Source organism: Talaromyces amestolkiae, assembly GCF_001896365.1.
Source record: "Talaromyces amestolkiae strain CIB chromosome Unknown scaffold10.1, whole genome shotgun sequence".
NCBI classification, from domain to species: domain Eukaryota; kingdom Fungi; phylum Ascomycota; class Eurotiomycetes; order Eurotiales; family Trichocomaceae; genus Talaromyces; species Talaromyces amestolkiae.
The window spans coordinates 1,025,839-1,052,483 of record NW_024468046.1 but is presented as its reverse complement, the minus strand read 5'-3'; the positions used below and the strand labels follow the sequence as shown (position 1 = coordinate 1,052,483).

Sequence of the window (26,645 nt, the reverse complement as noted above, 5' to 3'; positions counted from 1 at the left end):
GCAGACCTGACCGTGGGGCCTTCTCTACTGTGAGAAGGCATAAAGGCGGTCGCCTCTCAAAGTTCAATAGATTATACGAAACTAAAGCTATAAAGCTTCGTTCAACGAATCATCGCTTTCTCTCCATAAATGAGCTTGTGTACTCTCAACAATTCCTCTTCCGGAATAGCCAAGTGTCCATACTGATAGTCAGCAATACAGTCAGCACCACTTCCCAGCGCCTACAATCGGCATTGACCAGAGAAACCCTCGGGTCAGGCACGTATACAAAGTTTTCCGCCTTGAATAGTACATATTAATGGAGAGAATTGACTACGGACTACCTTGTGCCGTCGTTACTACGGCACGGAGTAGGTTTATACTATCTTCTCCGGAGGACTCTTCCTCCGTACCATCTTACGGAGTACTCCTCCTCCTCCGTCGAACGTACGAAAATTGCTGGACCCTGGAATACTCGGTAGACAACATCATCGCCGCTTACCATCTAGTACCTTCGTACATACGTAGTACCACGTAGCATAACACGGTGCGTTGCATAGTTTCTCCGGGGGAAAAGCCATAGAAAAACAAATATACCACCAATAACATCCACGGATAAGTCAATGCCATCGGTCAAGGCCGATAAGCTTGGCCAGCCGTCACTCAACAAATCATTAGAGAGAATCGGTATAGACATACGGTAGATAAAGCCCTAATCAGACCCCACTGCTCTAGAAGTCCGATTCAGCAACCTATGGGGGTAGCCGATGGCAAAAGTGCCGTCTCTCACTGCCTCTACTTTTCGTTGAGTAGGCAACTTATAACTAATATATGAGGTGTCTCTGACCCCCCCCATTTGCCGATTTTTGAGATCCTTTCGGATAAGGTACTGACCACGTTTCCTTGAAGGAGTAAATCAATAGAACTATTGATGAGATGTCGCTGTGTTGGCTTGAGATGTGCCGAATAGATGTTCCGGGACCACCTTCAAAGAGGAAGCGATTAGCCCTAATTCCGAAAAGAGGAAGTATTCATTCGTGGGGCTCAAGACGACGAAATCATACATTTAAAAACATCAACGGCGATACAAGTGATTCAGAGACTGTCCTCGAGCAGAGCATGAGTTATCATCCCAAAATGCTTTCACAGGACTTTGGAATAATTCCATCGTGAAGCAACATGTATCCGGCTTGTGCCAATTGACATCAACATGTAATTAGATCCTGTTAAGGCCAATCAGATCAATGCAGTTTATTTTTAGGTGAGTCATGTTAAGTACATCCCTGGATAGAGCATCTTCAGACACACTACTCGACAGTAACCAAGACGGTTCCCAACTCTCTACTTTACATGTATACTCGACAGCATCGATGATGAAAAGGGTACTTCTGAATGGTGTAAAGACGCATCAGATCCTACATGACTTTCACCACGGCTATTGCCTAGACCGAAGTACAAGCTGGGTCAGACAGAGATAGTGAGGTCGAGATACCCAGTCTGTAAAGGTAACCAGAATTCCGAATCAGAACTTGGTATCTTAAAAACTATATCACCCGTCAGAAGCCAGGCCTCTTTGCACGTCGCGACAGTTCTAGTCGTTGAGTGAAAAAACTCATCCGAAGAGATACATAGGGTTGTTCTTCGAAAATATTTTGGTTTATGAGCATGGAACTACAGCTGTCTACAATGGAGACATGGTAAATTAATAGATAAATATATAAGTTCCATTGGATCACTCTTCGATATACGACCATATATCTTATATCAAGACAGCAGTTAAACATCCAAGAAGAAGGAAAAGAAAGAAAACAACAAGCTTGATCATTACACATGACAAATGCCGGGCAGGGAATCAATAATGCATGATTTAAATATAACAAAAAACAAACATGTTCAAAAGACTTCTGGAAACCCAGAAGCAGCAAAACAATGCAGATTAACACCGAGAATTCATGCCATCAAAAACGAACAAAGAGATCTTATATTTTGGGGGTCACACGCTTACTCGGTAACAGGACCGGCAGCAATAACTTCCTTAGTAGCCTGGTCAGCGTACTTTTGGAAGTTCTCGTTGAAGAGCTTGGCGAGTTTGGTGACCTCGTCGGTAAAGCCAGTAGAGGCAGTCCAGCTCTTCTCGGGATTGAGGAGCTCGTCAGGAACGCCGGGGCAGGACTTGGGGACGTTGAGGTTGAAGATGGGGTAGACTTCGTATTCGGCATTGGCGAGTTCACCATTGTGGATGGCGTCCAAAATGGCACGAGTGTATTTCAATGGGCAACGCTTACCACCAGTGGTAGCGCCAGCACCGACCCAACCAGTGTTGAGCAACCAGGCATTGGCCTTGTGCTCGGAGATTTTGTCTGCAAGCATTTGTGCGTAGCGCATGGGGTGGAGAGCAAGGAAGGGCTGGGCGAAGCAAGAGGAGAAGGTGGCCTGGGGCTCGGTGACACCGTCTTCGGTACCGGCCATCTTGGAGGTGTAACCGGAGATGAAGTGGAACATGGTCTGCTCAGTGGTGAGCTTGGAGATGGGAGGGAGGACACCACGAGCATCGCAAGTCAACAGGATGATGTTTGTAGGGTGGTTTTCGGAGAGGCAAGGAATCTTGGCGTTCTCAATGTACTCGATGGGGTAGGCGCAACGAGTATTCTCGGTCAAGGTAGCATTATCGTAGTCGACAACACGGGTGGCGGGGTCGAAGACGACGTTCTCAAGGATGGAACCGAACTTTATAGCGTTGAAAATATCGGGTTCTTTCTCAGCCGAAAGACCAATACACTTGGCGTAGCATCCACCCTCAATGTTGAAGACACCTCTGTCGGTCCAGCAGTGCTCATCATCACCAATAAGAGCACGCTTAGGGTCAGCGGAAAGAGTGGTCTTGCCAGTACCCGAAAGACCAAAGAAGACAGTGACATCACCGTTCTGGCCCTCGTTAGCAGAAGAGTGGAGAGTCAAGACATTGTGCTTGACGGGCATCTCGTAGAAGAGAACGGTGAAGACACCCTTCTTCATTTCACCAGCGTATTCGGTACCCAAAATGACCATCTCCTTCTCGGCGAAGTTGATGGCGACGGACGTAGCCGAGGTCATACCCTCTGTGAAGCGGTTGGCCGGGAAAGAACCGGCGTTGTAGATGACATAGTCGGGGTGGAAGTGCTCGAGCTCCTTGGGAGAGGGACGGATCAACATGTTACGCATGAACAAAGCATGGTAGGCACGGGCGCAGACGACACGGACATTGATGCGGTAGCGCTCATCCCAGCCGGCAAAACCGTCGACGACGTAGATACGATTCCTGGTGTTGAGGTAGTCGACAGCACGCTCACGATTGATTCGCCAGACCTATAACATTATGGATGCCCGATTAGTACTAGATCGCGTGGTGATGTCATGTCATGTGAAGGCAGGAAGAGATCGGCTAAGGATTTTGCGGGGAAACGCTTGGCAGACGAACAGCCGAGAGCAGCGAGGCTCAACACATGTCTCTCACCCGAAGAGAAAAATGCAGACATTGAGGGATTTTTTGAGGGATATAAAAAACGAGAAATTGGAAATCGCGCATTCCGTATCACGCAGTAGGGAGTAGCGCGAGCAACAAAACAAGCATCGGCCAGGTATGCAAGGCACGATAGGCGGCAGGGGTGGAGCCCTGCAAGGGTAATTGCCCACGCGACACTGCAGAATGCTGTATATTGTGTACACAACGAGGGAAAAAAAAAAACAGATAAAATCGCTCATGAAATTCAATCGACATACCTCAGGGCTCATGGGCTTATTGACGGGTCCCCACCAGACATCTTTTTCCGATGTAGGCTCCTTGACAACACGCTTATCTGAGGGTGAACGGCCGGTTTTGGCACCAGAGTATGCGGTTAAAGCACCGGAAGATGTGATGGCGGTACCGGTTTCGTAGACGAGAGCATCCTCGTAAAGAGCAGCAACAGAGGGGTTGGCGACCTGGATGTATTAGTTTGGTCATAGAGGTGATTCGGCATCGATAGACGTACAATGGCAACACGCTCGTAGTCAATGTGAGCAGTCTCGTGAAGTTCTTCTTCCAGCTCGGTGTGACCCTTGCCTGGCCTAGGACAGCGAGTCAGTACGATCAATAGACAGCGACAGTGTGAGAACGTACTGGACACCACCAGGGTGGAGGGCAGTTCTGTTGACGGATTGAGTGATCATTTTGAGAGATGAGGAGTGATAGTTGTTTTGCTTTTGCTTCGCGACCTGTTGTCGGATGAAATCTGAATGCAGAGGACCAGGAGAAACCGGGCGACCAAGGGGTATATTAGTAGCTGTTGAAGCGACCTGAGCAGCGGGATTCATCGTGACTGAAGCTGGCAGGGATGGCAGTTAGTTACCATATTCGGGAGCGGATCCCCACAGTTTGGACGGAGCATATCGGAGGGGAGACGAGATGACGAACCTGAGTGGTTTAGGCACGAATTACAGCTGATACGTAACTTGGGTATGGAGGCGTGTTCTGAAAAGACGAGGAATTTCCTGCGCAAGCGATTGTGCAGCAGAGTCCGAAATGACCCGAAAAGGCGGATACAGCAAGAGGGTTTCTAAAGTGAGCCGAAGTTTCTCGCTGGTTGCGCTAAGATCCGACGACTCTGATCCAGACTGATCGTGAATTGTAGTTTCGACTAGCGGGTCGTACAGTGTAGCCTGTTAGAAGTCGAATTGCTTGAGGCGGAATGACTCTTAAGGAAGTGCAAGGTAAGGTTGAGGCGAAGGCGGAATGGGCAGACGGAAAGTGAGTAAAAGCCCACGGGGAAGTCACTTGGCATGTACAAACCTACTTTATATTCTCAAGACTTACTACGTAGTACACTGTTCTTGTTTCTACATAGTATTGCGATATACTGTCACCAGGCAATTGACCAACCAGCCCACTATGTAATATCATGGTGATGATCCCTCGACCAAGGCGCCGTCTGGTCGAACGGTTTGGCCACGAAGATGTATAATGACCTCATCCTAGTCACTACGTAGCAAGCACATGAAAGTCTACAAGCGTACACACGAAGTGGCAAGGCCCATACCCGAAGCGTACGGGGCATCATCATCCACTTGAGCTGAAGGCTCGGCAAACGGGGTATTACGTACCGCCCCTATACATACCACGTATTGTACAATGTAGACAGACAAAAGGGGATTGTTCCGAATCCCAATTGTTCGAGAACTGCATGATGCGGAGAAGAACTGGTATGTGCTTCTGCATTTTGACTTTAGTTTTCGTGGGGAGAGACACTACCAATCTACCTTGGATAGACACGGCTAGCCGAGGGTATCTACTACGTATTTACGGAGTACTCTAGTTGTAGCCAACTCCCCCACCTTTTCCAGCATCGCCACTGACCCCGAGTCTGGCCTGGCCGATTTACTGCCATACTACAGAGTATTATCAAAGAAAGATCGTGTGATACTAGTACGAACAGCTCAACCCAAAAGACTCATAAATTCAGGGGTTAAAGTCCAAGCTCCAGGTCACGTTGTGCTGTAGAAATTTCAACCAGCCCCGCGATATTGTCACCCATTGGCTATCGATAAATCGTGCATTCCAATTATCCCGACTTCCCCAATCCAATAATAGCACAACAATTTCAAACCCCAAGTCCCCATCCTGCGTCTGGCGTCAAGAAAAGCCGTTTCGCAATAGCAAATACCCGCCTGATACAAATGATAATACACTGTACATACAGAAAAGTCGACGATCCTCCGACTTTTCCCGGTAAGTGCTAGCACCAGAGCCCAGCCCAATGCAGCTATTAGGGTAAACCCACAACACTAACAGGACCTAGAAGACTAGAAAAGAATTGACTGCCCAATAAGGCTCTTGCATCACATTTTCGATACATTTGTTTTTTGTTTGTTAGATAACTAAAAATTGCAAATTGAGAGGACTTTGCGGATAGCATATTCGCTTTTCCATGTTTTCGTGTCAAGTCGGAAGATGTTCTTCTTTTGTTCTTTACGAAGATATCCTAGATAGGCAATGATACAATCCCAAAGCATGATAGGTGAAAATGCGCAGGAATCAAATCGCTCACTCATGTTTCAACGCGGCCTTTAAACCGGTGGTTCTGTTATAGATAGATTAATCTTGAATCGAGCACAGCCATAGCCCTAGCTGCTGCTAAACCATGCTACTAAAGTCTGGATGTGGTGTGGATATGCCGAAAACACGTTCCGATGAGACTGAAATCAGGGTTAGGACTTACCCGACGCTTTTGTGCGTCGTAGAATGTGCTCCTACATTTTCCGATATTTGGAGGGCAAATATCACATCAGAACAAGTGACGATAATGCCATGGAATCTATTGACTCGAGTATGTTTATGTTCGCAGTGAAGTCCGATACGGATATTTGTTGACCCCTCTTGATTTGCTGATCTATAACCCTGCAGACTAACCCGTGCAACTACACATGACTGGTCGTGTGCTTCTGCGAAGACCAATCTCTCCTGTTCCTTATTTACTACGTGGTAGCAACATGACTAGAAACTACTGCAGCGCGTCAAGAAAGGCCATCACTGAATTTCCATGGCAAAGTACGGAATGATCGGTCACCTGGCTAAGAGGCACTCATATCCTCAGCACACTCCTCCTGAGATCTTGTTGTGGGCTTGTGCTTGCTCTATTCCTATGGCTAATCATCGGCGGAGCTTCGACTTTTCGACCTGCGACCTTGTTCAGCTGTTTTCACACAATTCGCGCGGTGCCAAAATTACCGACGATATCTTGAAAACCGCCCGCCTTGTGCTGTACTGCCCTGTCTCGAACGACGGGACATGACACAATGGGGAGTTTTGTCTTCCGATGTCATCGAAGCAAGTGCCTACAATTTGGGCACAGTTAGAAACCAGTTCTCGAAGAAGGCCATGATATAACGTACGAAGGAATCGGTGTTATGACAGAAGAACAAATATATTCCGTCCGTAGTCTTCTTTACCGCCATGACGCCAATTGCAGCTTCGCAATGACTGTGTTTCACGCTTGGATGCCCTAATAGCCAGTCAACATCTGTGGAAACTTAGAAGACAGCATACCAACCCATAAAGTCTACATCCACCATGGCCTTGATTGCCTCCTCTTCGGTGACATGTTCCGTCATTCCGGATTCGTCTCTACGGTCGCTATAGTAGATTCGATTGGCACAGGTGCTCGCAGCCAAAGTCGTCGCAATATGCTCGCCTGTTCCGGATGTAACTGTAGCCACGCTGGTCTTCTCTGGATCTTGTGGATCTTCAGGAATCACTGCTGAACCGATGCCTACCAGGGCTGCTGGCCCCACACGTCCAGAGTGTTTCATGCCAATCCCACCAGATGACGAGCCTGCTGCGATTCTACCATAGGAGTCAACAGCAATAGCACCTATGGTATCAGTAATAGTGTCGACGTTGTCTTCTGTGGCATGGCCTGTCTGCTTGGGTCCAAATGTTATACTCTCGTTTATATGGTGCGTACCATCCGTCGGGACTAACGCAGGTTCAGGGAGGACGACGGTTGTGTCTTGCTCTTTCGAAGTCGATATATCATGAAGATCTGAAGGCGGCGTCATAAGCATTGCAGGATTGACCGTTGTCGAGAAGCTGACAGAGCTGGTAGTAGTTTCTATTTGTACGATCTCCTCCGTGGTTTGTGCAACACTTTGAGCTTCTTGTTCCTGCCTGGCTGATTCAACTTCTTGCTGCCACCGTAGCCATCGAGCCTTGGCAGTTGGGGAAACCAGCGAATCATTTTCTACTATTTGTAGACCCTGTAGATAGGCGAATTCGGTAGCTCCCTTGCCGACCAGGAAGTTTGGTGGTACCCGTTGTAAAGACAGTCGCTTGTCCTGGGCATCGAGGATAATGCGGGCTGCTGATATGGGATTTCGAACATCTTTGTCGTGGTCAGTGTCAAGCTCGTAGTCGTATGATGCATGGAAGGTCCATCGACTTACGAGAACAAGCTCCAATTGCTCCGCTGCGCCCCAGATGGTCAACAATGGTAGCATCACATTCGACATTGCCTTCGACTGTGAGGTTGCTTCCATATCCAGCATTAGTGATTTCTCGGTCTTCCATCAACCTGAGGGCTATCTCGACTGCGTCTAAAGCAGACCCTCCATTCTTGAGCATGGTCATTGCAACTTTGGCAGCGCTGTTTGAGTCAGCTCATAGTCTTGTAGGTGAGGTAGAGCAAGGTCACGAATGGAATAGACTATGTTGCTCAAAGAGTACTTACTCATTGCAGGCCTTGAGATGCACATTCTCATTCTGGTAGGAATGAAATCCCGCACCTGCATGTACATAAATCGCACAAATGTCACCTGCTTCTCTTGAACGGGATGACATGTTGTCTGCTGGGTGGTGTTAGGGTTTGAAATGCCTGGAGACAAACTGGTATATTGCTGGGGCGATAACCGCGCGAGTTGATCAACGCAGGCCCAGGGACGACAGCTATAGATGTAGTGTGAGGGTGTGGCTCTAGCAACAGGTAATATCATGGGTCAGTCGATGTTATGAGCCGCTAGCAGTTCTTTTTTTGACAACAGAGGCATACCAATCCGACGTAGCGCGATTATGAGCAAGGTGCGGCTTTGCCAAGTGAAGCAGGCAAAGAGTGTATCAAGTCTCCAAAGGAATCTAGTGAAAAACAAAAAAAAAAAAAAAAACGATAACGAAGTAGAATAAGAATAGCTGGGTAAGACTAGGTAGCCTCGTCTGTTTCTGAGGTTGCTCAGGTTGGACAGTCAGACAGGAGATGGATGCACTGATGATAGGTAATGGGAGAAGAGATGAGACGACTGGGAAAGATCCCAGGGAAAGATGAGACGAGCCTCTGTAGGATTGTGGGAAAGGAAGTCAGGCAGTGGGTGAATGACGCTCCTTCCCTATCGCAATGCCGTTTGTAGCAGCCCAGCAAAGAGGCAGGAGGACAACGGCGCAGTGAAAATATATCTCTTTAATGTTCTCATTCTGCACTGCCTCTCATCAAAAGTTTGACAATTCAAAGATTTCTACTAGAAAGTCTGTGCTGATTTCAGACGTCTGACCAGAAAAGCCCCATCACTCCAGATGGTAGCTTGCTACCCCATACTTTGTGTATAAAATCTGAAGACCTCAACTGGCTGGGGTGAGATTCTACCAATGGCTTGGCACCGATACACTGGCATATCCAGATTGCACACAACATTCAGCATAGTCTATATAGAAACACTGAAGCGAAATTCTTCAGACGGAATCTGATAAACGTTAGAATAAGTCAAATCAAAGAAATATGCAGGATGCACTGGGAAGAGCAGTGACCTCATGCGTGGATGGACTTCGGTCATGTGACTCCCCAGCTCCCATTGGATGATTTTGCTTGTCGTGGAAGAAGGGCTGACCGCCTTCAAGTTGTTGGCTTTCCTAGTGGTGCTTCCGTTGTCTGCCTGGAAGCTTGTTGACCCCGCGCCTTACTTGGTGATCGTTCCAGGTAGCTGAATTCCATCATAAAGACTTGCTCTTCGTTGAATTGCGACTTCGTTTCTTCTATTTCGGTCCTTTTGCGTGGCATTGAGTTGCTCCGACTGGGGCACACGTCTCAATATGACTTCCCAAACACCAGCCGTTGTCATGGACAAGTACGTCAGCTCCACACTATCCGGTCCTCTCCATGTTGATACATTCTAACGTCGTTCACTTCTAGCGGAACTGGATATTCCAAGATAGGTGGATAAACACATTGATCACTGAAATCGATTGTATGCTGACACTCTGCCAGGTTTCGCCGGCAACGATTCTCCCTCGTTTGTTTTCCCTACCGCAATTGCGACAAAAGCTGCAGGCGGTGGAGGTGCAGCAGCTTCTGGACGACCGGCTGTTGCGAACAAACCCTCCTTCTTAGGCGGAGGAAGCGGAGGAGGTGGTCATCTGGCAGGAAAGCGTGGAACAGAGGATTTGGACTTCTTCATTGGAGATGAGGCGCTCTCCGCCGCCAACGGACCGGGATACGGCATTCATTATCCTATCAGACATGGTCAAATCGAGAACTGGGATCATATGGAACGTTTCTGGTCGAACTCAATATTCAAGTATCTCCGCGTGGAACCTGAAGATCACTACTTCTTGCTTACTGAACCGGTACTACCTCAAACATGTGGTCCAAAGATCTGTTTACTAATACATGATATGATGATAGCCCCTGAACCCGCCCGAGAACCGTGAAAATACCGCTGAGATTATGTTCGAGTCGTTCAACTGTGCTGGTCTTTATATCGCCGTGCAAGCCGTTCTAGCTCTAGCGGCCTCATGGACGTCATCGAAAGTGACCGATAGGTCCCTTACCGGTACTGTTATCGACTCTGGTGATGGTGTTACCCATGTCATCCCCGTTGCCGAAGGTTACGTTATCGGCTCTTCGATCAAGAGTATTCCAATTGCCGGTAGAGATATCACGTATTTCGTTCAGAGCTTGCTCCGAGACCGCGGCGAGCCGGACAGCAGTCTGAAAACTGCCGAGAAAGTGAAGGAAGAATATTGCTACGTCTGCCCAGATATCGTCAAGGAATTTGCTCGTTACGACCGCGAGCCTGACCGTTTCCTCAAACACACCGTGACCGCACCCAACGGACGCTCCATCCAGATTGATGTCGGCTACGAACGTTTCCTCGCACCTGAAATTTTCTTCAACCCCGAAATTTACTCCTCTGACTTCCTCACTCCTCTCCCGACCGTCGTCGACGGTGTGATTCAATCTTCCCCCATTGATGTCAGGAGAGGTCTGTACAAAAACATTGTTCTCTCCGGTGGTTCTACTTTGTACAAGGATTTCGGCCGGCGTCTGCAACGTGATATTCGACACCTAGTAGACGCCCGCATCCGCGCATCCGAAGCCCGCAGCGGCGGCGCCAAGAGTGGTGGATTGGAAGTGCAAGTCGTGACACACAAACGTCAACGACACGGTCCCTGGTTCGGAGGAAGCCTGCTCGGTCAAACGCCAGAATTCCGTAGTTACTGCCACACCAAGGCCGAGTACGATGAAATCGGTCCCAGTATCGTGCGAAGATTTGCTCTGCTAGGTGGTCCTGGAGGCGCTTAATGTACTGGCTTGACATCGGTTCTGTTTCGCGTGTACGACATGATGGCGCAACTCGCATGTAACGGCTGTTTCGAAAATTCGGGATATTGAGTGCTAGAGGGGATGGGTTGTTATCACCAATGGATCTTGTAGTTAGAGCGCTGTATATAGCAGTTTCAATAATGAGATTTCGTTCGACTTGAGAGTTCTTAATGAGCTCCATGTAGATTCGTCCAAATCCATGCACCTTTTCAAAGTGTCAACAGCCAGAATCTACTGTTATGCCAAAAAGGATGGAAGAATTTGACCTGATTTTCCTAGATGAAATCTACATATCAAACCTCCTTCTCAACCGCCACAGCAGGAGCAGCAGCATCCTCGCTCTTTGACTCAGCAGGCGGCATAGGAACTTTAGCATCAACAGGCTTCTGCACCTTATTCAAAATTGCCAAACCCTCCACATGTCCCGTCTGCGGAAAAAAATCAAACCCCCTAATACTCTCAATATCATATCGGACACCATTCGGCGAATCATTCTGCACTAAATAACCAACGTCGCGAGCCTGTGTATGCACATTACAGCTCACGTAGGCGATACGGCGAGGGCCGTATTCGAGTAATTGCCTTAGGAAATCCTTGCTGCAGCCCTTTCGCGGGGGGTCGATGACGATCAAGGTCTCGTCAGGTGGATAAGGGACTTTTTGGAAGAGAAGGGCTGCGTCAGCGGCTGCAAACCCTGTGTTTGGGAGGTTGTTCAATTTTGCGTTTTCGCGCGCGTTTTCGATGGAGTGTACATCAATGTCGATGCCGAGAGAGGATTTGAACATTTTGGAGAGCGTTACTGTGAACAAGCCACAGCCGGAGTATGCATCGATCAGGTATTTAATGGGCTTTTCGCCTTGTTTGGGTTCCTTCGGATGGACGTTCTGGCGCATGAATTCTGTAAAACCGGAGAGAATGGAGTTGTTATTCTGGAAGAATGCGCCGGCCTTGGTTCGGAGCTCATAGTCGTCTACCCACTCAGCCACGAAGCCATTATTTTCTCTCACGTATCGCTTTTCTTCGACGTAGTCTGGATGGTCTTTCTTCAATATAACGTCCTCAGAATCTGCGTATTTGTTCTCGTCAAATTCGGATTTGGGTATGCGCGCCGTCGTTTCGCGCAACAGGATCGTGGCACCTTGGCTAAATCCTGCAATAGTATCCGCAACTCGTTTCCTCTCCTTTTTAAGTCCTATCCGGACAATGTCGGTACCCAACGGACAGTCTTCGATATCCATTGTCTTGGACTGATTCTTTATATTGAAGCCAATTGGGGGAACTTCCACTTCCTGTGTCGGGGAATCATCTTCCTTGTTAGGTCGTCTAACCTTTCCGAAATGCGGCGTCAATTTTGTGCGATAGTTATATGTAAGCGGCGAGGGAAATGTGTCGCCGATTTGGGGCACGACTTCAGGAATTAAGCCGGAAAAATTGGCATATGCCTTCTCCACGATTCTCCTTTTGTGTTCTAGCTGGTCCTTGTAAGAGAGCATCTGGAGCTGGCAACCAGAGCACTTGCCAAAGTACTGGCATTTGATCTGGCTGTCGTCTCTTTGAGGGCCCGGTTTGATGACCTTCACAAAGTCTGTTATCGAGTATCCGGCCTGTGGGTTATGTTTTACGACCTTAGCGAGTGCTTTGTCGCCCGGCACTGTAAACGGTACAACGTAAACGTGATTCCCGTCTTCCGATACGGCCAGTCCGTCGCCTCCAGAAGATATCTCGGATACAGTAAGTTCAATCTCGGTAAACGGTTCTGGCAGGGGTTTCTTCGTAGTCGGTTTGTCCTCTGAGGTTTGTTCATCTTCGCCCTTACTTCGACGTTCTCGTTCAAGTAATTGCTGACAATCCAATTGCAGGTTCTTTTCTCCATGTTCGCCCGCTTCCCATAGATTCTCGGGCGCAATCCTCCTCTTTTTCCTTTGCTGGCGCTTGCCGCCTGCATTGATTTGCTTCATTCTGTTCTCTCGCACTATGTTTCGTAAATAGGATCCTATCTTGTGATCTACAGTCGCATCGTCTGGTCGATAGTAAGCGCTGTAAACTCGAATAGAAGCAGTAGGGGTTTGGAGTCGTAGTGAACGTTGTAGCACGCTGAGATGAGGCTTGAACATTGGATTCAGGGCATTGGATGCCGCGAACGTGAAGCAAGAAAGAGAAAGAGGGCTGTAAAGTTTTGGAATTGATCGTACCAGGAAAAAAATTAGGAATTGCGGCAGATAAAAGACTAAGCATGAAAAAGAGACACATGATTGGCCGATGTAGCCCCGGCGGTCAGGAGAATTTGTTCTCTTCCGAACAGGTACAGCAGAGTGTCTCCAGAACAAACAACTTGTGAGCAATCGCGACAATCCATTGCAGACCCTTCACCACTCGCTCGGAATCGGGTCGAAGGGACTGCAGCTCACAATGAGTGTCTTACAACCGGCGAAATGCCTGTTCTGCAGCTTTACGCCCACCATCAGAGCTGCCGCTCGCGTGCCAGTGGTCCGACGACAATTTCATGCAGCAGCTGCCCTGTATGCTCGAAAGTCATCTTTGGCCAAGCCAAAGCCTGCCGAAGCGCCTCAAATGATGACAGTGAATGAAATCGAGAACAGCGTGAAGCCAGACGACTTCAAGCCTTACACGGAAAAGGAGCTCGAACACCTCTCCCAGGAATACTCGGAGGACCAACTCGCTGCTATCCTCGCAGCCGAGAAAGCCATTGACCCCAAAGACCTCGCCGAACAATTCGCCATTCGAAAGGATCCCTTCAAACTGCATTATCTCGATGACTTCTCCACCATCGAGCCCGTTGTCGACAAGCATATTCGCGCCCCGGAGTCGAATTCTGATTGGCATGCCACTCTCAAATCCGAAGATGATTTCGTAGAGGACTATGCCAAATTCTTCGACGAGATGCCCGAAAAACCTACAGCTGCAGACTGGGTGCGATTCACGGAGAATATGCGCTTGACAAAAGGGAAAGAGGAGAATGAGCGGAGCCCCAGCAGCGCGCTTGTGCCGGATATCTTCGAGGAAGGAGAGACTCTTACGAGGGGGGCTGCAAAGGATGCAGAAGCCACATCGGGGAAGAAAAAGGGTGATGGGAATAAAGCAAACGAGGAGATTACGGATGCTTTGAGGAGATTGATGCAGTCTACTGGATATTCTCTGGACAAGATTAGAAGTCTCAAGGTTAAGACTCTGGTTTCGCACGCAGTCGTCAATCAGACTCGTCTTGGTAAAGTGCGTCGACAGTACTGTCTTTCGGTGGCTGGCAATGGTGATGGACTGTTGGGTATTGGCGAAGCCAAATCCGAAGAAGCGAGTGACGCGATGACGCAGTCGAGATACCGAGCCATTCGAAACATGCAACCCATCCTTCGCTACGAGAACCGAACTATCTTTGGTGATGTCAAAGGCAAGGTTGGAGCTGTTGAGTTGAAGCTCATGAATCGTCCTCCAGGTATGTCTCGTTTTGACTAGCGAGTGAATATCGACTAACTGTTAACAGGATTCGGTCTCCGCTGCCAACATCTCATCTACGAAATGGCTCSTGCAGCTGGKATCCATGACCTAGCTGCTCGTGTCGAACGATCTCGCAACCCAATGAACACTGTCAAAGCAACCTATGAGGCGTTGACAACGCAGAAAGACCCCGAAGAGATTGCGCGTGCTCGTGGAAGGAAGCTTGTCGATGTGCGAAAGGTGTATTATGCTGGAAGAGTTTAAATGTATTATATATAACTATTGGACTACTGTATTTCGTTTCATTGCTGTATTATTTGCGTATAAAATTCTCATTCATCATTATGTCTTATTGGGCTTTGACGAGCAGCCCTTCATGTCAAGTGTCCGATTCCTACATGTGGCGAGCCGTCACCGAGCTTATGTTGTATGATGTCAACGGATAGTCCATACAACACTAAACAAACCATCTTCTGGTTCGCGCAATCTCATCGACGCCGACTCGCAGCGTAGTGAAGGTAGACTCGTGCTTGGACGTCCGCATCGGCTCCTCTGTGGAGGAGGGTGTTTCGAACATTCAATCCGAATAATTCCTAATGTAGAATTCGGAACGGAGTGATTCGCTGAATTCGTCTTATCCTTTGACCTTCCAAACCTCAAATCCGTGTTTTGACTCAAGCTCATCGCATAACCGTATCCCCATCACCTCCCTGCATCCCCGACTCGTCATGCTGATACCCATACCCTCCATCTGTTCCAGCAGCAGTACCGGCTTCACCATCATTAATAATCTGCTGCTGCAACACAATACTATAAACACTGGCTTTCAACAGCGTGTACACAGTCGCCGTTTTGCGTTCGAGGAGGCGCAGGCCATCTAGTGTCAGCGAAGCGGGGTTATCGGCGAGATTGGCGAGGGCATCGCCTAGCTACAGTCCAGCGAAACAAGTCAGTAATTCGGAGTCTTTTGATGGGTGTTTTTGGGCGGTTGTACCTTATTCACATTCTCGAGTAAGCGGGCATATTCATCGAGGACTTCCTGCTCGAGTTCACTGACCAATCCGCCCGAGGAGCTGAGGAGGGGGTTGTTCTCGTTGCCGCTGGTGTTGCTGGTGTCTCTGGAGGGAGTTGTGCTTCGGAGGTGGCTCATTTTGTTGTTGTAAACTTTTTCTGGCGGTTGAAATTGGTCTTGAACGCTCAACTCGTCGATGGGTTCGGTTCGTGGTTGCTTCGGGCTTGAAATCAGGATAGGCGTCTAATTAGTGAGTATCGACTTAATGTGTTCCTATAATTGAGGATTGTTGAGGATCAGTTGTTAGGATTTTGTTTTCAAGATTGGTGGTGATGGTGCTGAAGGTGTTACCAATTTAAACGCGAATCCCCGCGGTCGAGGTGGGGACAAAACATTGAATTGGAGACGGCCAAATCTCGAGTCTTTCACTAAATTGATAGTGCTTCATACCGAACACACCATTCGCAGAAACTTTAGCCTGGATTCATGTACTTTCTTATTACCATTTGAGGTTAGGTTCATAGTACCTACCTAGGTAGATATTGATGCACATTGATACACATAATGTTGACTGAAAAGTATATACATCCATGGATGTTGCCTACTCCCGGTCGACATATGGAGATTCCAGATGTTATACTGCATACCCTACCCAATGGTGAAACAATGTATTCCTCATTCCTGTAATACTCTCGTGTGCGCGTGTGATATCACCAATACATGGAAATCATACGAAGGAATGCATATCCCCAATACATGCAAAAGGGCAAAGCTCGATAGACAGGTCTCGTGAAATAGAACAGATCCTTAATTGGAAACATTGTCAAATAGATAGATGCAATGCAAGTGAACGACAAGCTCGTTTGATCAATCCAGACCACTTATAAAAACTCCGTAACACCATAAACCCCTATAAGCTTCAAACGCACAGACCCGATATTGTAGTCGTTATAGTTGCAGTCATCAAGGAAATTTTCTGTAAATATATCGACGTTATGATAGATAAACAAGCGAATAGATCAAGCGTGGACATAGTCGTTTATTCATCACCCTCATGGTGAAGAGTGACGCTGTTGAATTCCTCGAACGGATCAGCGATCTCGCCGCCAGGAGTAGCCAGACCCGAATCTAATGGAACGCCTGGCATCTTATTCGTCGAACCTCCAATATCCACACTGGCACTTTCTTTGACGTTGCGGAAGTTGACTGTGTCGATACCGCGTCCTTGGTGAGGGATCATGGGAGGTTTCATATGTCGGATCAAAGCCCAAGATGTGTTTCGGAAAAACGGATGTGTTTTGACATCAGAGGCGCCTGCTCTTGCTCCAAGGCGTTTCGTTTCATCTTTGATGAGTAGTTTTCGGATAAGCGATTTGCACAAACTAGAAGGCTGTTAGTCGCGTAACACAAATGTTGTCTTTAGAAGAAATGTACCTGGAGATTTGTTGTGCACCACCATGTTCAGGGAACGGCACTTCATTTCGAAGAATATTGGAAAAGGTTGCAGTCCGATTCTTGCCTTTGAACGGGGTGGTACCATATAACATCTCGTATATCAGAATTCCCAGAGTCCACCAATCGACGGCACTGGTGTGGCCGCACCCTTGAATCACTTCAGGCGCAATGTATTCTTCTGTTCCGACAAACGAATTCGTTCGGAAGTCGGCGATACATGATTTTGTGTCGATTGTCGGAAAAGACGCTGGACCATTACCATTGCGTCCCAGAATCATCGTTGGCGCTCCTCCTGGTCCTGATTGTTTTGACAAGTCGAAGTCAGACAACATGATGTGACCGGATTGATGTAGAAGAATATCTGGTGTGTTTGTCAGTCACTGAAGCTTATTCCTTTTCAGTTCCGCAAAGTCAACTCACTCTCAGGCTTCAGATCGCGGTATATGAAACCCATCAAATGCAAATATTCCAAGGCTGCCGTTACCTCCGCTGCATAAAATCGGGCATCATCTTCAGGTATGCATTTTCCGGGACGAGTTTGCAAGGCTCTGAAAAACTCCCCACCGCTGCAATACTCCATACACAGATACAAAAAGTCCTCTGACTGGAAAGAGTGATATAATGTCACAATGAAAGGATGGTTGCTCGTAGCTAGGATCTCCTGTTCGGCAAGCGCTCGTTTGATCTTGTTACGTTTGATCATTTCTTTTTTGCTCAAAACTGTTCAAGAATCAGCATTTTCTCTTCGTCAATGCCGTAATCAACGCACCTTTCATGGCATATAGCCGATTAGATTTCTTCTCTCTGACCAAATATACCTTGCCGACATCTCCTTTGCCAATCAATTTGATCTTGTCAAAGCTGCCTGGACCAACCTCCACATTGCGCACCTTGATCGAGTTCGAGCTGTATGTTCTTCGAAATGCGCCAGAAGACGCTACCCTGATCTGACCCGGTAGAGGTATCTTTCCATCTGGTCCAATGCCTGGAACAGCGAGTACCTCATCCGACGAATCCGGAAGTCCGACTTGAACTTGATTTCCGCCCTGCGCTACCAATGGTTCTTTACCTAGTTCTGCTGTTTTTGGTCGCTCACCAGATTTGTCATCGGCAAAGAGCCCCTGGGTATTTGGTGCGGAGGCGACTCGGCGAAGCTTGCGTGCTAATTCTTCTTTGCCGGCTGTAGTCGCTTGATCGACCGCAGGGATTCCCTGAACTTGTAATTCTGGTACATCGGGCGGTGTGGAGGGAAGCGAACCGTCATTGCGATGTCGAAGGGCGGGATGGCCCTGGTGAGCAAAGTATGGGTTGGCAAGAGCAGTCGGGGAGAGACTATCGTCTAACGGATTGCCTTCACTTGCGACGGTAGTCGAGCGATTGCGGCCGATAGCAGGCAAGAACCGGGATTGTCTGGAGTTTGATTTCAAATCATTCTTTGGAAGACTCGTGTTGGAACCGTTGCTGTCCTTTGCTTCCCGGTCCGAATTGTTGCCGTTCGTCCCTACATTGCTACTTGACGAGTTGATGCGGAAAAAGTTCTTGATCTTGGAAGGAAAATGATTCGAGGAGGATTCTGTATTATTACTGCTGTTGTTGACGTTATTGTTGTTATGTTTCTTGGAGGACAGCGAAAGGCCAGCGAAGTTGCGTTTCTCCGACGGCACAGGCGAGGGATGTGAAGAGGTGAATAACTGCGTCATTGTGGAGGAAACGGCGGATTATTCGAAAAGAGTCACTATCAGCTTATTGGATTTCTTCCCTTCGACGCTGATAGTTGGGGGAAAATATAGAGTGGGCGGGAAAATTGCTTGATAAGCCGCTGACGCTGATATATGTCGAGTAAATAATATCACGGATTAGGCGAGGAACTGGTACAACGGACCCGAGTCCCAGCGTGCCAGAGCGCGGCGAGTTATAGGTAAATGCAGGCGAGCATGGAAGCGAAAGGCGATTCAATTTGAGAGGAGGCCGAAAGAATGTCGTGGAGTATAGCAACAAGGAAGATTGTTGGCAGGAAGATCGATGGCGAGTGAGTTGGTAGTGAGGGGAGGAGAGAGCAGCGGACTGGGAGAGCGAGAGAGGAACGGACGGGTCTAAGAGCGGCAGTGGAGTAAGCGCAGACGTAAGTAAGGGTGGGTCTCCCTGGGGCTGTCTCAGTATTATTGTCCAGCATTATTTGTTATCCAGGACACATTCGATCACACATGTAGAGAGGATTGAGATCGAAGTACATAGTAATCAAAAACTTCAACTACCGGACAAATCATTGGGCATCTTTCAGAATGGTATATCATTCTGGCCATCGAATATGAAACCTTCGATGCGGCATTCCGCTTATCGCCTCCCAGCGATAAGTCTCTCCGTGGTGGATACACCTCGCCGTAACGTATGGTAATTGGCACCTTATTGGTGCCGAAATAGCGAGGCGAGCGTTACAACACACCTGTAATGGTATTGCACAGTGGTCTAGCGGGTGGCCAGGCCAGGCTGTGTTTGTGTCTAGGCCCTGTTCCTGCTGCCACGCTTTGTCCAGCCACTGACTGCAATGTGCATAACACCGAGTCCTACAGAGTACTATTGTACAGAGTAAAGCAAGAGATTCAAAGTTCTGTGCAAGCATTTTACGGTACAAGTTCTCAGTAAAGTTTCAAAAAGTGCAAAGCGCGGCTAAAATAATTCTTAATTCTTAATCTCTAATGGAGCATGACTAGACTCCACCTCAAGGAGAAAGTATGGAACGGGTCGCGGTCAGACTCGTCGCCGAATCAAATCAGAGGTTTCTGTTTCGATGGCAGGGTCAAACCACAGCCACAGTATCATACGAACACTACGATACAATGGAGGATGTGATGGTGGGAGAACGCCGGTAGCCGCCATGCAGGAGGCATATTGCCATGCGTTGCACGGGATGCAACCCTTGCCACCCACCACACGATCTAGTCTCATTTGTACTGCTGGTACTACTGGTACTACGTACAATGTCTACATGGATCGCGACTTGTTCACCGGTAATTCAAGCATATAGATGTTCCATCGTTTGCCTATACAAAATATTGACTATCTGTCTAACACGCTGGCCTGAGCCCGTATGCCTGATGAATACGACAATATCGTTATTAGACGCCTCCAAGCTGGCTCGAATTCAGGTATCAAGGACGCTGCACAGTAGGACGGAAGAAGCATGGGATGATCGACGTCTTGCGAGGATGGCGTCCGCTAAAATATGGGCGACGCTCCTGTTGCTCCAGCAATCGTGGATGGAATCTTGAGAGTAGACTCGAGATGCTCCTTGTACCGTCTCGCCATGTCTAGGTCCTTGACGAGGTTGCGTCGCTGCTCAACTAGGCTTTGTTTCGTCTCTGCATCCATCTCGAACACATGAATAGCCATGTACCGATCGAGATTCGCCAGTTGTGTCGACAGACTCTGAAATTCCTTCACTGCATCCTGCAGCGATCTTTGCGTGTTCTGGTCAGCCATGTATGTGGGAAGTGTTCCTGCATATGGTGCAATTGGCTGGGACAATTGGCCTGCCAAATTGTTGGGACCAAGCAAGGCATATGTACTCGGTACGTTCATATGAGGATCGGGTAGGCTGATTGTAGGGAAGACTGCACTCTGGTTTGCTACCGTTGGCAGAAGGGTCGTCAACAGAGGAGCGGCTTGTGGCTGCGATAGATTCTGGAGAATTGCACCTTGATTAATGTATGGCTGAGAAGCAGCTTGATACCATGCTCCTGGATCTGTCAGCAGCAATGACGGATAGTTGAGGTATCCTGCCACTGAAATATGCTCTTGACTCGGCTGCATGACCTGGAATATCGGCCCGAATCCTGGAGACAATGGTAATGGTTGCTGTCGATAGATATCAGACGCCAATAATGGAGCTGGCAGTTGTTGCAAAGATGGCCATGTAGGATAGAAACCACCAACGTGGGGATTGGTTTCCTCACTACCAGTAGCTATGCGAACACCTCCTGGCCCCCTAGCAGGCTTGTCGTGTTCAGCTGAAATGTCGAACCTGACACTGTTCGAGTTGGAAGAGTCCCCGCTACTCTGAGCAGTTTTCTTTTCTACGTTCACTTTCTGCGATGTGACTGGCTTCGTTGGGTTCTTCCCGTTCTTTGGTGGACAATCGTCGCTCTTCTTGATCGTCGGCGGTTTGAACTCCGGAGCGGGTACCTTTGTGTCAATGTGAACGACTTTGCCGCCTGGAGTGACTCGTTGATGTTTTGGTGAAGTATGTCGCTTTAGGAAGTTGACAAAGCCAGAACTGTCATCTGAATCTTTGTCATGAGTCTCGCTTTGCGAACGGGAAGCCACTTTCTGGAATGAACTGTCTGAGGTCATCGTAGAACGATCGCCACGTCTCGATCCAGACGAGGTTGGCTCACGGTCGGTGGTCGATCCGGGTTTCTGGCGGCGTAGCAGGTTGTCTGTGTCTGTAAGCTTAGGAGTCTCTTACTAGTCCTGGAAGAAACTAACTCTCAAGTGCATATATAGCAAATTGGCCGATATCAATAGAGGCGGTGTCTTGTAAAGCCAACAACTCCGTAATGCTATACCTCGACATTGTTGGAGACGGATACTCAAATGTTTTGCGGTAAAACGATAGAAAGAAAATGAATTTTGACCGGGGTTCAGTGACTGGAGCACTCAAGAAGATGTATGAATGGTGTGACAGGAGATGGGAATGGAAGATGGATGAGAGCCGTCGTACACCGAGAGAAACAACGAAGTACATTCATTGAGTCCTCCGTTTTCGGTTGCCCAAACAGGCAGCAACGAGTCCTTGGTGCGCGAAGGAAGGAGTGACGATGTTCTCGCTTTGCACTTGCCGGATGGCAACACTCAGTGCTCACGTGCTTATTTCTTAACGCTTTCTACTCGACTTTGAACTCTTTTTGTACGCAATGACACAGGATTGTATTGACTGCTACTGACTATCACACAATCTGATGGCATTTGACCGGTTCTGTAATGCCGCTTATATCGTCGTCCTCCTCGTCATCTAATGGCGACACACGATCCTTGTTTCTCATTTCCCAGCTCCCGGTACGCTCATGACTCTTGACCTTTGCGCCTCCACCAGGTGCGATCTTTTGAAACGCCCCGTTCGGTGTATCCGCGAAACTAACATCCTGGTCGCTAGCCATCTTCTTATCACCCTTGAAACCACCGAGACCCGGTGACTTGCGTCGTCGATACAGTCCCATACCACAGAGCCACGCAATACCCATAGTTGCCAATACTACCGCAAGAGTAACGGCTGCACCGATAGCCCCAGCACCAGCGAGACTGAGATGGTTTTTGCTCTGCTTCTTACCCAAATTTGCGGCTCCAAGGCAGAACATCGGAGAACTGTCGCACACGTCACACCATGCCTTTGTCGAGGGAAGCATGAATTCGCCAAGTGCGGCAGCGAACTCGTTGAAAGGAAGGTCGATCTGGCTAGGGCTATAGCCAAACAGGGGATATTGAGTGAACCCCTCATGACTTGAAGAGCTGTTGCGAAAGAGAAGTCGGACGTATAGATCTGATGTATTTGGATATACGTCCGAAGATGTTGGACTCATGCTGAATAATTCGAGTATCATTGAAGATCCAAGAACCGGCATACCATAAAATTGGCTGTTCATTGTCGACGCAAGCTGACTGAGGCCAGCGAAAGCGACGATCGGTTCGACACCCCCAAACACTAACGTCATCTTTGATCCAGCTCCCTCAGTCTCAATGTTCATAAGGAGAGACTGCAGAATGAGGCGAGATAAAGTGCGTCCGGCAATGGCACGAACCCGGTCGCTATCGTCATTGCCCGAAACAGTCACATTTCCGTTGGTGGCATACGTATATTGGTTTGCCAGCACTCTCGCCCTCTGTAAGTCTTGCGATGATAGTTCTGTCATGAGACTTTCATTGTGCAGGTAGTTATATTGCAGATACTCGTATACATCTGCGGCTCGGGCATAGCCTACCGAGGCTTCATTCAATACACCCTCGAGAGCGAGATTATACATGTCAGAGTAGAATTGGGCATTCTCCGAATCAATGCGTTGAAATTCAGAGCTCGCCTGGTACTCTTGCTCCAGCACTTGATGCTTGTCGCAGTCTGCTTGACCAGCGACAAGGATTGAGCCAGGGTCTGCCAGACTGCTAGCATAAATTCGTGGGTATTGGTAATCGTTCAAAGGAGAGCCGACTATAGTGCCGTTCGATAGAATGTAAGTGTCATCAAGGTAGGTATAGTTCTGGTCCGCATCGCCAGTTGGAGGATACAGTCCCTGCATGAATGCAAGAGCGGACGCTTCATTATACTGTTCAGAAGTGGAGTATATTCTCACTTGTTCAGGATCCAATTTGTGCTGATTGAGGTCCTGTACCCAAGTGTTTTGTGCCTTGACAGAGCCGCCGATGATATAGCGAGCACGGAAATTAGATCCGACATTGTATAAGTTTTGTGCTCCAAATGGAGTCAATGTTTTGGGCTCCGACAAGACACCAGGCGTGCTATCGCCGTGCACGTTGAAGCCGAAGACTGCCCACACGGTCACTCCAGCGTCCTGAGCTAAGACGTGAACTGAGAGTAGTAGCGCAAGGGCGAAACACTGAAAAGTTTGCATGGTGAATGGAGACGATTTCAAACACTCGTAATTCGGGATACAGACTCTACCGCGAAATAAACTTGAAGAGGGACCCCTATATATGACCCTTCACGCATCGCTTGTGTCAGAGAGAGGTCACGCATCTCGCTACTACTAAGCAAAACTTTGGTTCAACCTTAATCTATCCGTCATGATCCGAAGCTGCTCTATGAGCTATATAGAGTCAAAGGTTCCAAGGGGCCGGAAACGGATGATTTGATCAATGTTGTTTACTATCAGAAACATCTTAGCTTCCTACTTGGAACCAGCCTTTTGAACTCGATATATCCTGGTTTTTGAGGCTTAAAAAGCTGTACCTGTCATTCGCCAGTCCTCCATGAAATCCTATTTCTAAGTGAGTTCATGGATCGAATTGACAAACACAGCCATCTGGCATCTGGAATTGCAATTGCGTACTATACGAATGAAATAGAAGTACTGATAATTGACTCTATGCTCATAATTCATCAAATTGAAGAAAGTACGAGTAATGACCTATATACAGTTGCATCGAGTCCAAGTCATGACAACATCATCATTTCCGTCCCGGATGCGGAAGGTTTGTGGGAGAAGCCCTAACTTGACTCGGATTATAGTAAACCACGGCTTAACCTTTTCAATCACCATTTTGAGCCTTAAACAAAGAAATAAAGAGTCAGAGTAATCGATAATCAAGGGATCTTTAATGTATTATCGTGATGTAGATGTATGATGGTTTTTGTGGTCAAAAGTACCGTTTCGGGAATGGAGGGCGGATGGCCGTTTTAGTACAAATGTAACTAGGGCTATACGCCCAGTGAAGACCGTCATGAGAAAGAGAGCACTATTACCGTCAATCAATGAAATAAATTATCGAAAATACAACTGAAGTACTGTCAAGATTGAGGTAAAGAAATCTGCTCGTATTTTGCATCCGAGCCATGGTCGGAAGTTTCCAAGACATCTGCCGTGGATATCGATAAAACGACAGGTTGAGTCTGCTCATGCCTAATTGTCGACTCAAATATACTTTTTCCTGGTCCATCATTCACGAGGTCAATCCATAAGAATGATTTCAAAAGATTGCGCATTGCGCTCCAAGAGTGAATATTGCAACTTATAATGTGGCCGGATAACAAAGACTGTAACCAAGGACCATCCCTGAAGTCAAAGACAGAGACTGCCGAGACCATCAGAAGCCATATCGATTGTGCTGGAGAAGCTTTCTGAGTATCTACTTGTAAGAGGCAAGCCTTGAGTTGAGACCTGAGGTAGGGATAAGATAATCCAAGCTGTCTCCACGGAAGGAAAACGCTGCTCGATAAGGCGAGAAGAGTTAGACGTATTGCTTCGTCATTGGGGTGAGGCTCAAATTTCATATGAAGGAGCGGGTATACTATTGAGGCCATGGATTGGAGAAATATCTGGGTGGTGATGAGCTGACCGGAATCGGCAGCGAGGTTGATAACGGAGCAGAACTCGGACATTCTTTTCCAGACTTTGGAGAGCTCAGCGTCCATGTTGAACAAAGGCCTGGGGTCTGTTCCGGCGAGGTCTCGTGATCTAAGGAAGGACGCGAGATCTGGGTGCGGTAGAATGTACTCCTGGTCTTTGAAGAACGTGAGTGCAAGACCGCTATGAAGTGAAATGCTTATATCGGACCTGTATAATTTCAGCTATAAGAGACAAGAAACAGCCTCATTAGAAATAAAGGACCATACTTTAGTATCTCGGCCAGAAGTTTCGGATTGTCGCTGAAAGAGACCACTCCCTCTCTAAGCGTGACCAGTCGATGCAGACATTCTACATAATGTTTTGCATTCTCACAACTACCCATCACATACGCATGGCAAGCAAGGATGTTGAATATCGACAGGGTGGTGTAAGAAGTCCGTGCATTAAGATCTTGATCAAAGAGCCGTTTCCGAAGAAGATCGAGGGTCTTCTTATAGTATGGCAAGGTCTGCGGAGTCAAGTGTGGCGTGACACCCGGGATTTGGCGCGAAGCAATTGCATCGAAGTAGAAATGTGCGCTGAATATCATACAGTGAAGGAAAGCAGCATCAAACTGGAGAGGGGCGATCCATGATTCTGCCCTACCTTCAAAAAGTATGCACGATTCTAGCGGAAATAGAACCTGCTTTGCAATGTATGAAACTGATTCAGAATTGATGAGCCACCCGAGACCACCAGAATTCAAGATCAGATAAGAAGTAGACCAAAACTCACACTTGAGAAAATCGTCAACGGCTTCGGGTTCTATCGAGTCGGCAAAGGTTACTGCAGATGCAAAAAAGCCAAAATTGCGCGGGATCGGGTTTTTGGAAGTTACGACAGTTTGTACTGCGTCGGTATATGAATCCGTTTCATCCTGTGGCCTTCTTTCCTTTCTCTTCCGTGGGGGTAGTAGTCTCCCTAAATTCTTTTTCCGCATCACATGGCTCCGGATCACTTTTCGTAGCTCTGGATCAGGTTTCTCCGTTCCTGTTGATATCACGAATCGTAGGCCTGTTCACCGTAGTGCAATAGTAAGATTCTGACCCACAGAGTCGAATGATGCACCCCTTGCAAGGGACTAGAAACGCCTTACCTGGGTCTAGCGGAGTTCCCATGCTGTGTGGTATTTCCTTTACCAAAGCCTAGAAATCTGTGGACTTTCTAAGGCATTTTTCAAGATGATACCAGGCGGTTCAGAAACGTTTTACTTGTCTTTTGCCGTATAGAGTAAGTAGATTGCACGAAAAAGACGGTGATAAGTCCAAAATATAAGTGCCTATCTGCAAAATCTACATTACATCGAGCCGTATTAATAGACTCCATACAGAAGTGGATTGAGGAGTTTCGTGAGATTGGAAGTCGATCGAAAGCCGAGAAGGCGTCAGTCTCCACTCTCAAGATCGAAGGACCCACCGAGATTATATTCCCATTCTGGTTTAGTTCAGTACTAGGGCTATCATATGAAAAGGTGCTTGAGAACAGAACAACAGGGAAATGGGAAGGTCAAGGACAGAAGAAGTACAAAACTGG

At 47.8% G+C, this 26,645-nt stretch overlaps 9 protein-coding genes across 9 annotated transcripts; 2 read left to right on the top strand and 7 right to left on the bottom strand.

The window, feature by feature from the left end:
• Nucleotides 1-1,980: 1,980 nt before the first annotated feature.
• Nucleotides 1,981-4,167, bottom strand: BHQ10_005851 (uncharacterized protein; the record flags this gene model as incomplete). Its single annotated transcript, XM_040878372.1, has 4 exons — nucleotides 1,981-3,324; nucleotides 3,739-3,939; nucleotides 3,990-4,065; nucleotides 4,118-4,167. The coding sequence occupies 4 exons, from the start codon at nucleotides 4,165-4,167 to the stop codon at nucleotides 1,981-1,983; spliced, it is 1,671 nt and encodes a 556-aa protein (XP_040734355.1).
• A 2,856-nt stretch (nucleotides 4,168-7,023) lies between these two features.
• BHQ10_005850 (uncharacterized protein) lies at nucleotides 7,024-8,329 on the bottom strand (the record flags this gene model as incomplete). Its single annotated transcript, XM_040878371.1, has 3 exons — nucleotides 7,024-7,874; nucleotides 7,936-8,135; nucleotides 8,220-8,329. 3 exons carry the CDS (start codon nucleotides 8,327-8,329, stop codon nucleotides 7,024-7,026), a joined length of 1,161 nt encoding a protein of 386 aa, XP_040734354.1.
• A 1,236-nt stretch (nucleotides 8,330-9,565) lies between these two features.
• BHQ10_005849 (uncharacterized protein) lies at nucleotides 9,566-11,057 on the top strand (the record flags this gene model as incomplete). The annotated part of the gene is made up of 4 exons (XM_040878369.1): nucleotides 9,566-9,600; nucleotides 9,666-9,688; nucleotides 9,741-10,099; nucleotides 10,158-11,057. The coding sequence occupies 4 exons, from the start codon at nucleotides 9,566-9,568 to the stop codon at nucleotides 11,055-11,057; spliced, it is 1,317 nt and encodes a 438-aa protein (XP_040734353.1).
• Nucleotides 11,058-11,371: 314 nt separating this feature from the next.
• On the bottom strand, nucleotides 11,372-13,036 carry BHQ10_005848 (uncharacterized protein; the record flags this gene model as incomplete). Its single annotated transcript, XM_040878368.1, has 1 exon — nucleotides 11,372-13,036. The coding sequence occupies one exon, from the start codon at nucleotides 13,034-13,036 to the stop codon at nucleotides 11,372-11,374; it is 1,665 nt and encodes a 554-aa protein (XP_040734352.1).
• Nucleotides 13,037-13,487: 451 nt separating this feature from the next.
• BHQ10_005847 (uncharacterized protein) lies at nucleotides 13,488-14,795 on the top strand (the record flags this gene model as incomplete). The annotated part of the gene is made up of 2 exons (XM_040878367.1): nucleotides 13,488-14,529; nucleotides 14,578-14,795. The coding sequence occupies 2 exons, from the start codon at nucleotides 13,488-13,490 to the stop codon at nucleotides 14,793-14,795; spliced, it is 1,260 nt and encodes a 419-aa protein (XP_040734351.1).
• A 416-nt stretch (nucleotides 14,796-15,211) lies between these two features.
• BHQ10_005846 (uncharacterized protein) lies at nucleotides 15,212-15,681 on the bottom strand (the record flags this gene model as incomplete). The annotated part of the gene is made up of 2 exons (XM_040878366.1): nucleotides 15,212-15,460; nucleotides 15,526-15,681. 2 exons carry the CDS (start codon nucleotides 15,679-15,681, stop codon nucleotides 15,212-15,214), a joined length of 405 nt encoding a protein of 134 aa, XP_040734350.1.
• A 901-nt stretch (nucleotides 15,682-16,582) lies between these two features.
• Nucleotides 16,583-18,698, bottom strand: BHQ10_005845 (uncharacterized protein; the record flags this gene model as incomplete). Its single annotated transcript, XM_040878365.1, has 4 exons — nucleotides 16,583-16,925; nucleotides 16,978-17,359; nucleotides 17,419-17,718; nucleotides 17,768-18,698. 4 exons carry the CDS (start codon nucleotides 18,696-18,698, stop codon nucleotides 16,583-16,585), a joined length of 1,956 nt encoding a protein of 651 aa, XP_040734349.1.
• A 1,516-nt stretch (nucleotides 18,699-20,214) lies between these two features.
• On the bottom strand, nucleotides 20,215-21,571 carry BHQ10_005844 (uncharacterized protein; the record flags this gene model as incomplete). The annotated part of the gene is made up of 2 exons (XM_040878364.1): nucleotides 20,215-21,434; nucleotides 21,484-21,571. The coding sequence occupies 2 exons, from the start codon at nucleotides 21,569-21,571 to the stop codon at nucleotides 20,215-20,217; spliced, it is 1,308 nt and encodes a 435-aa protein (XP_040734348.1).
• A 373-nt stretch (nucleotides 21,572-21,944) lies between these two features.
• Nucleotides 21,945-25,662, bottom strand: BHQ10_005843 (uncharacterized protein; the record flags this gene model as incomplete). Its single annotated transcript, XM_040878363.1, has 4 exons — nucleotides 21,945-23,563; nucleotides 25,063-25,280; nucleotides 25,340-25,393; nucleotides 25,463-25,662. 4 exons carry the CDS (start codon nucleotides 25,660-25,662, stop codon nucleotides 21,945-21,947), a joined length of 2,091 nt encoding a protein of 696 aa, XP_040734347.1.
• Nucleotides 25,663-26,645: the final 983 nt, after the last annotated feature.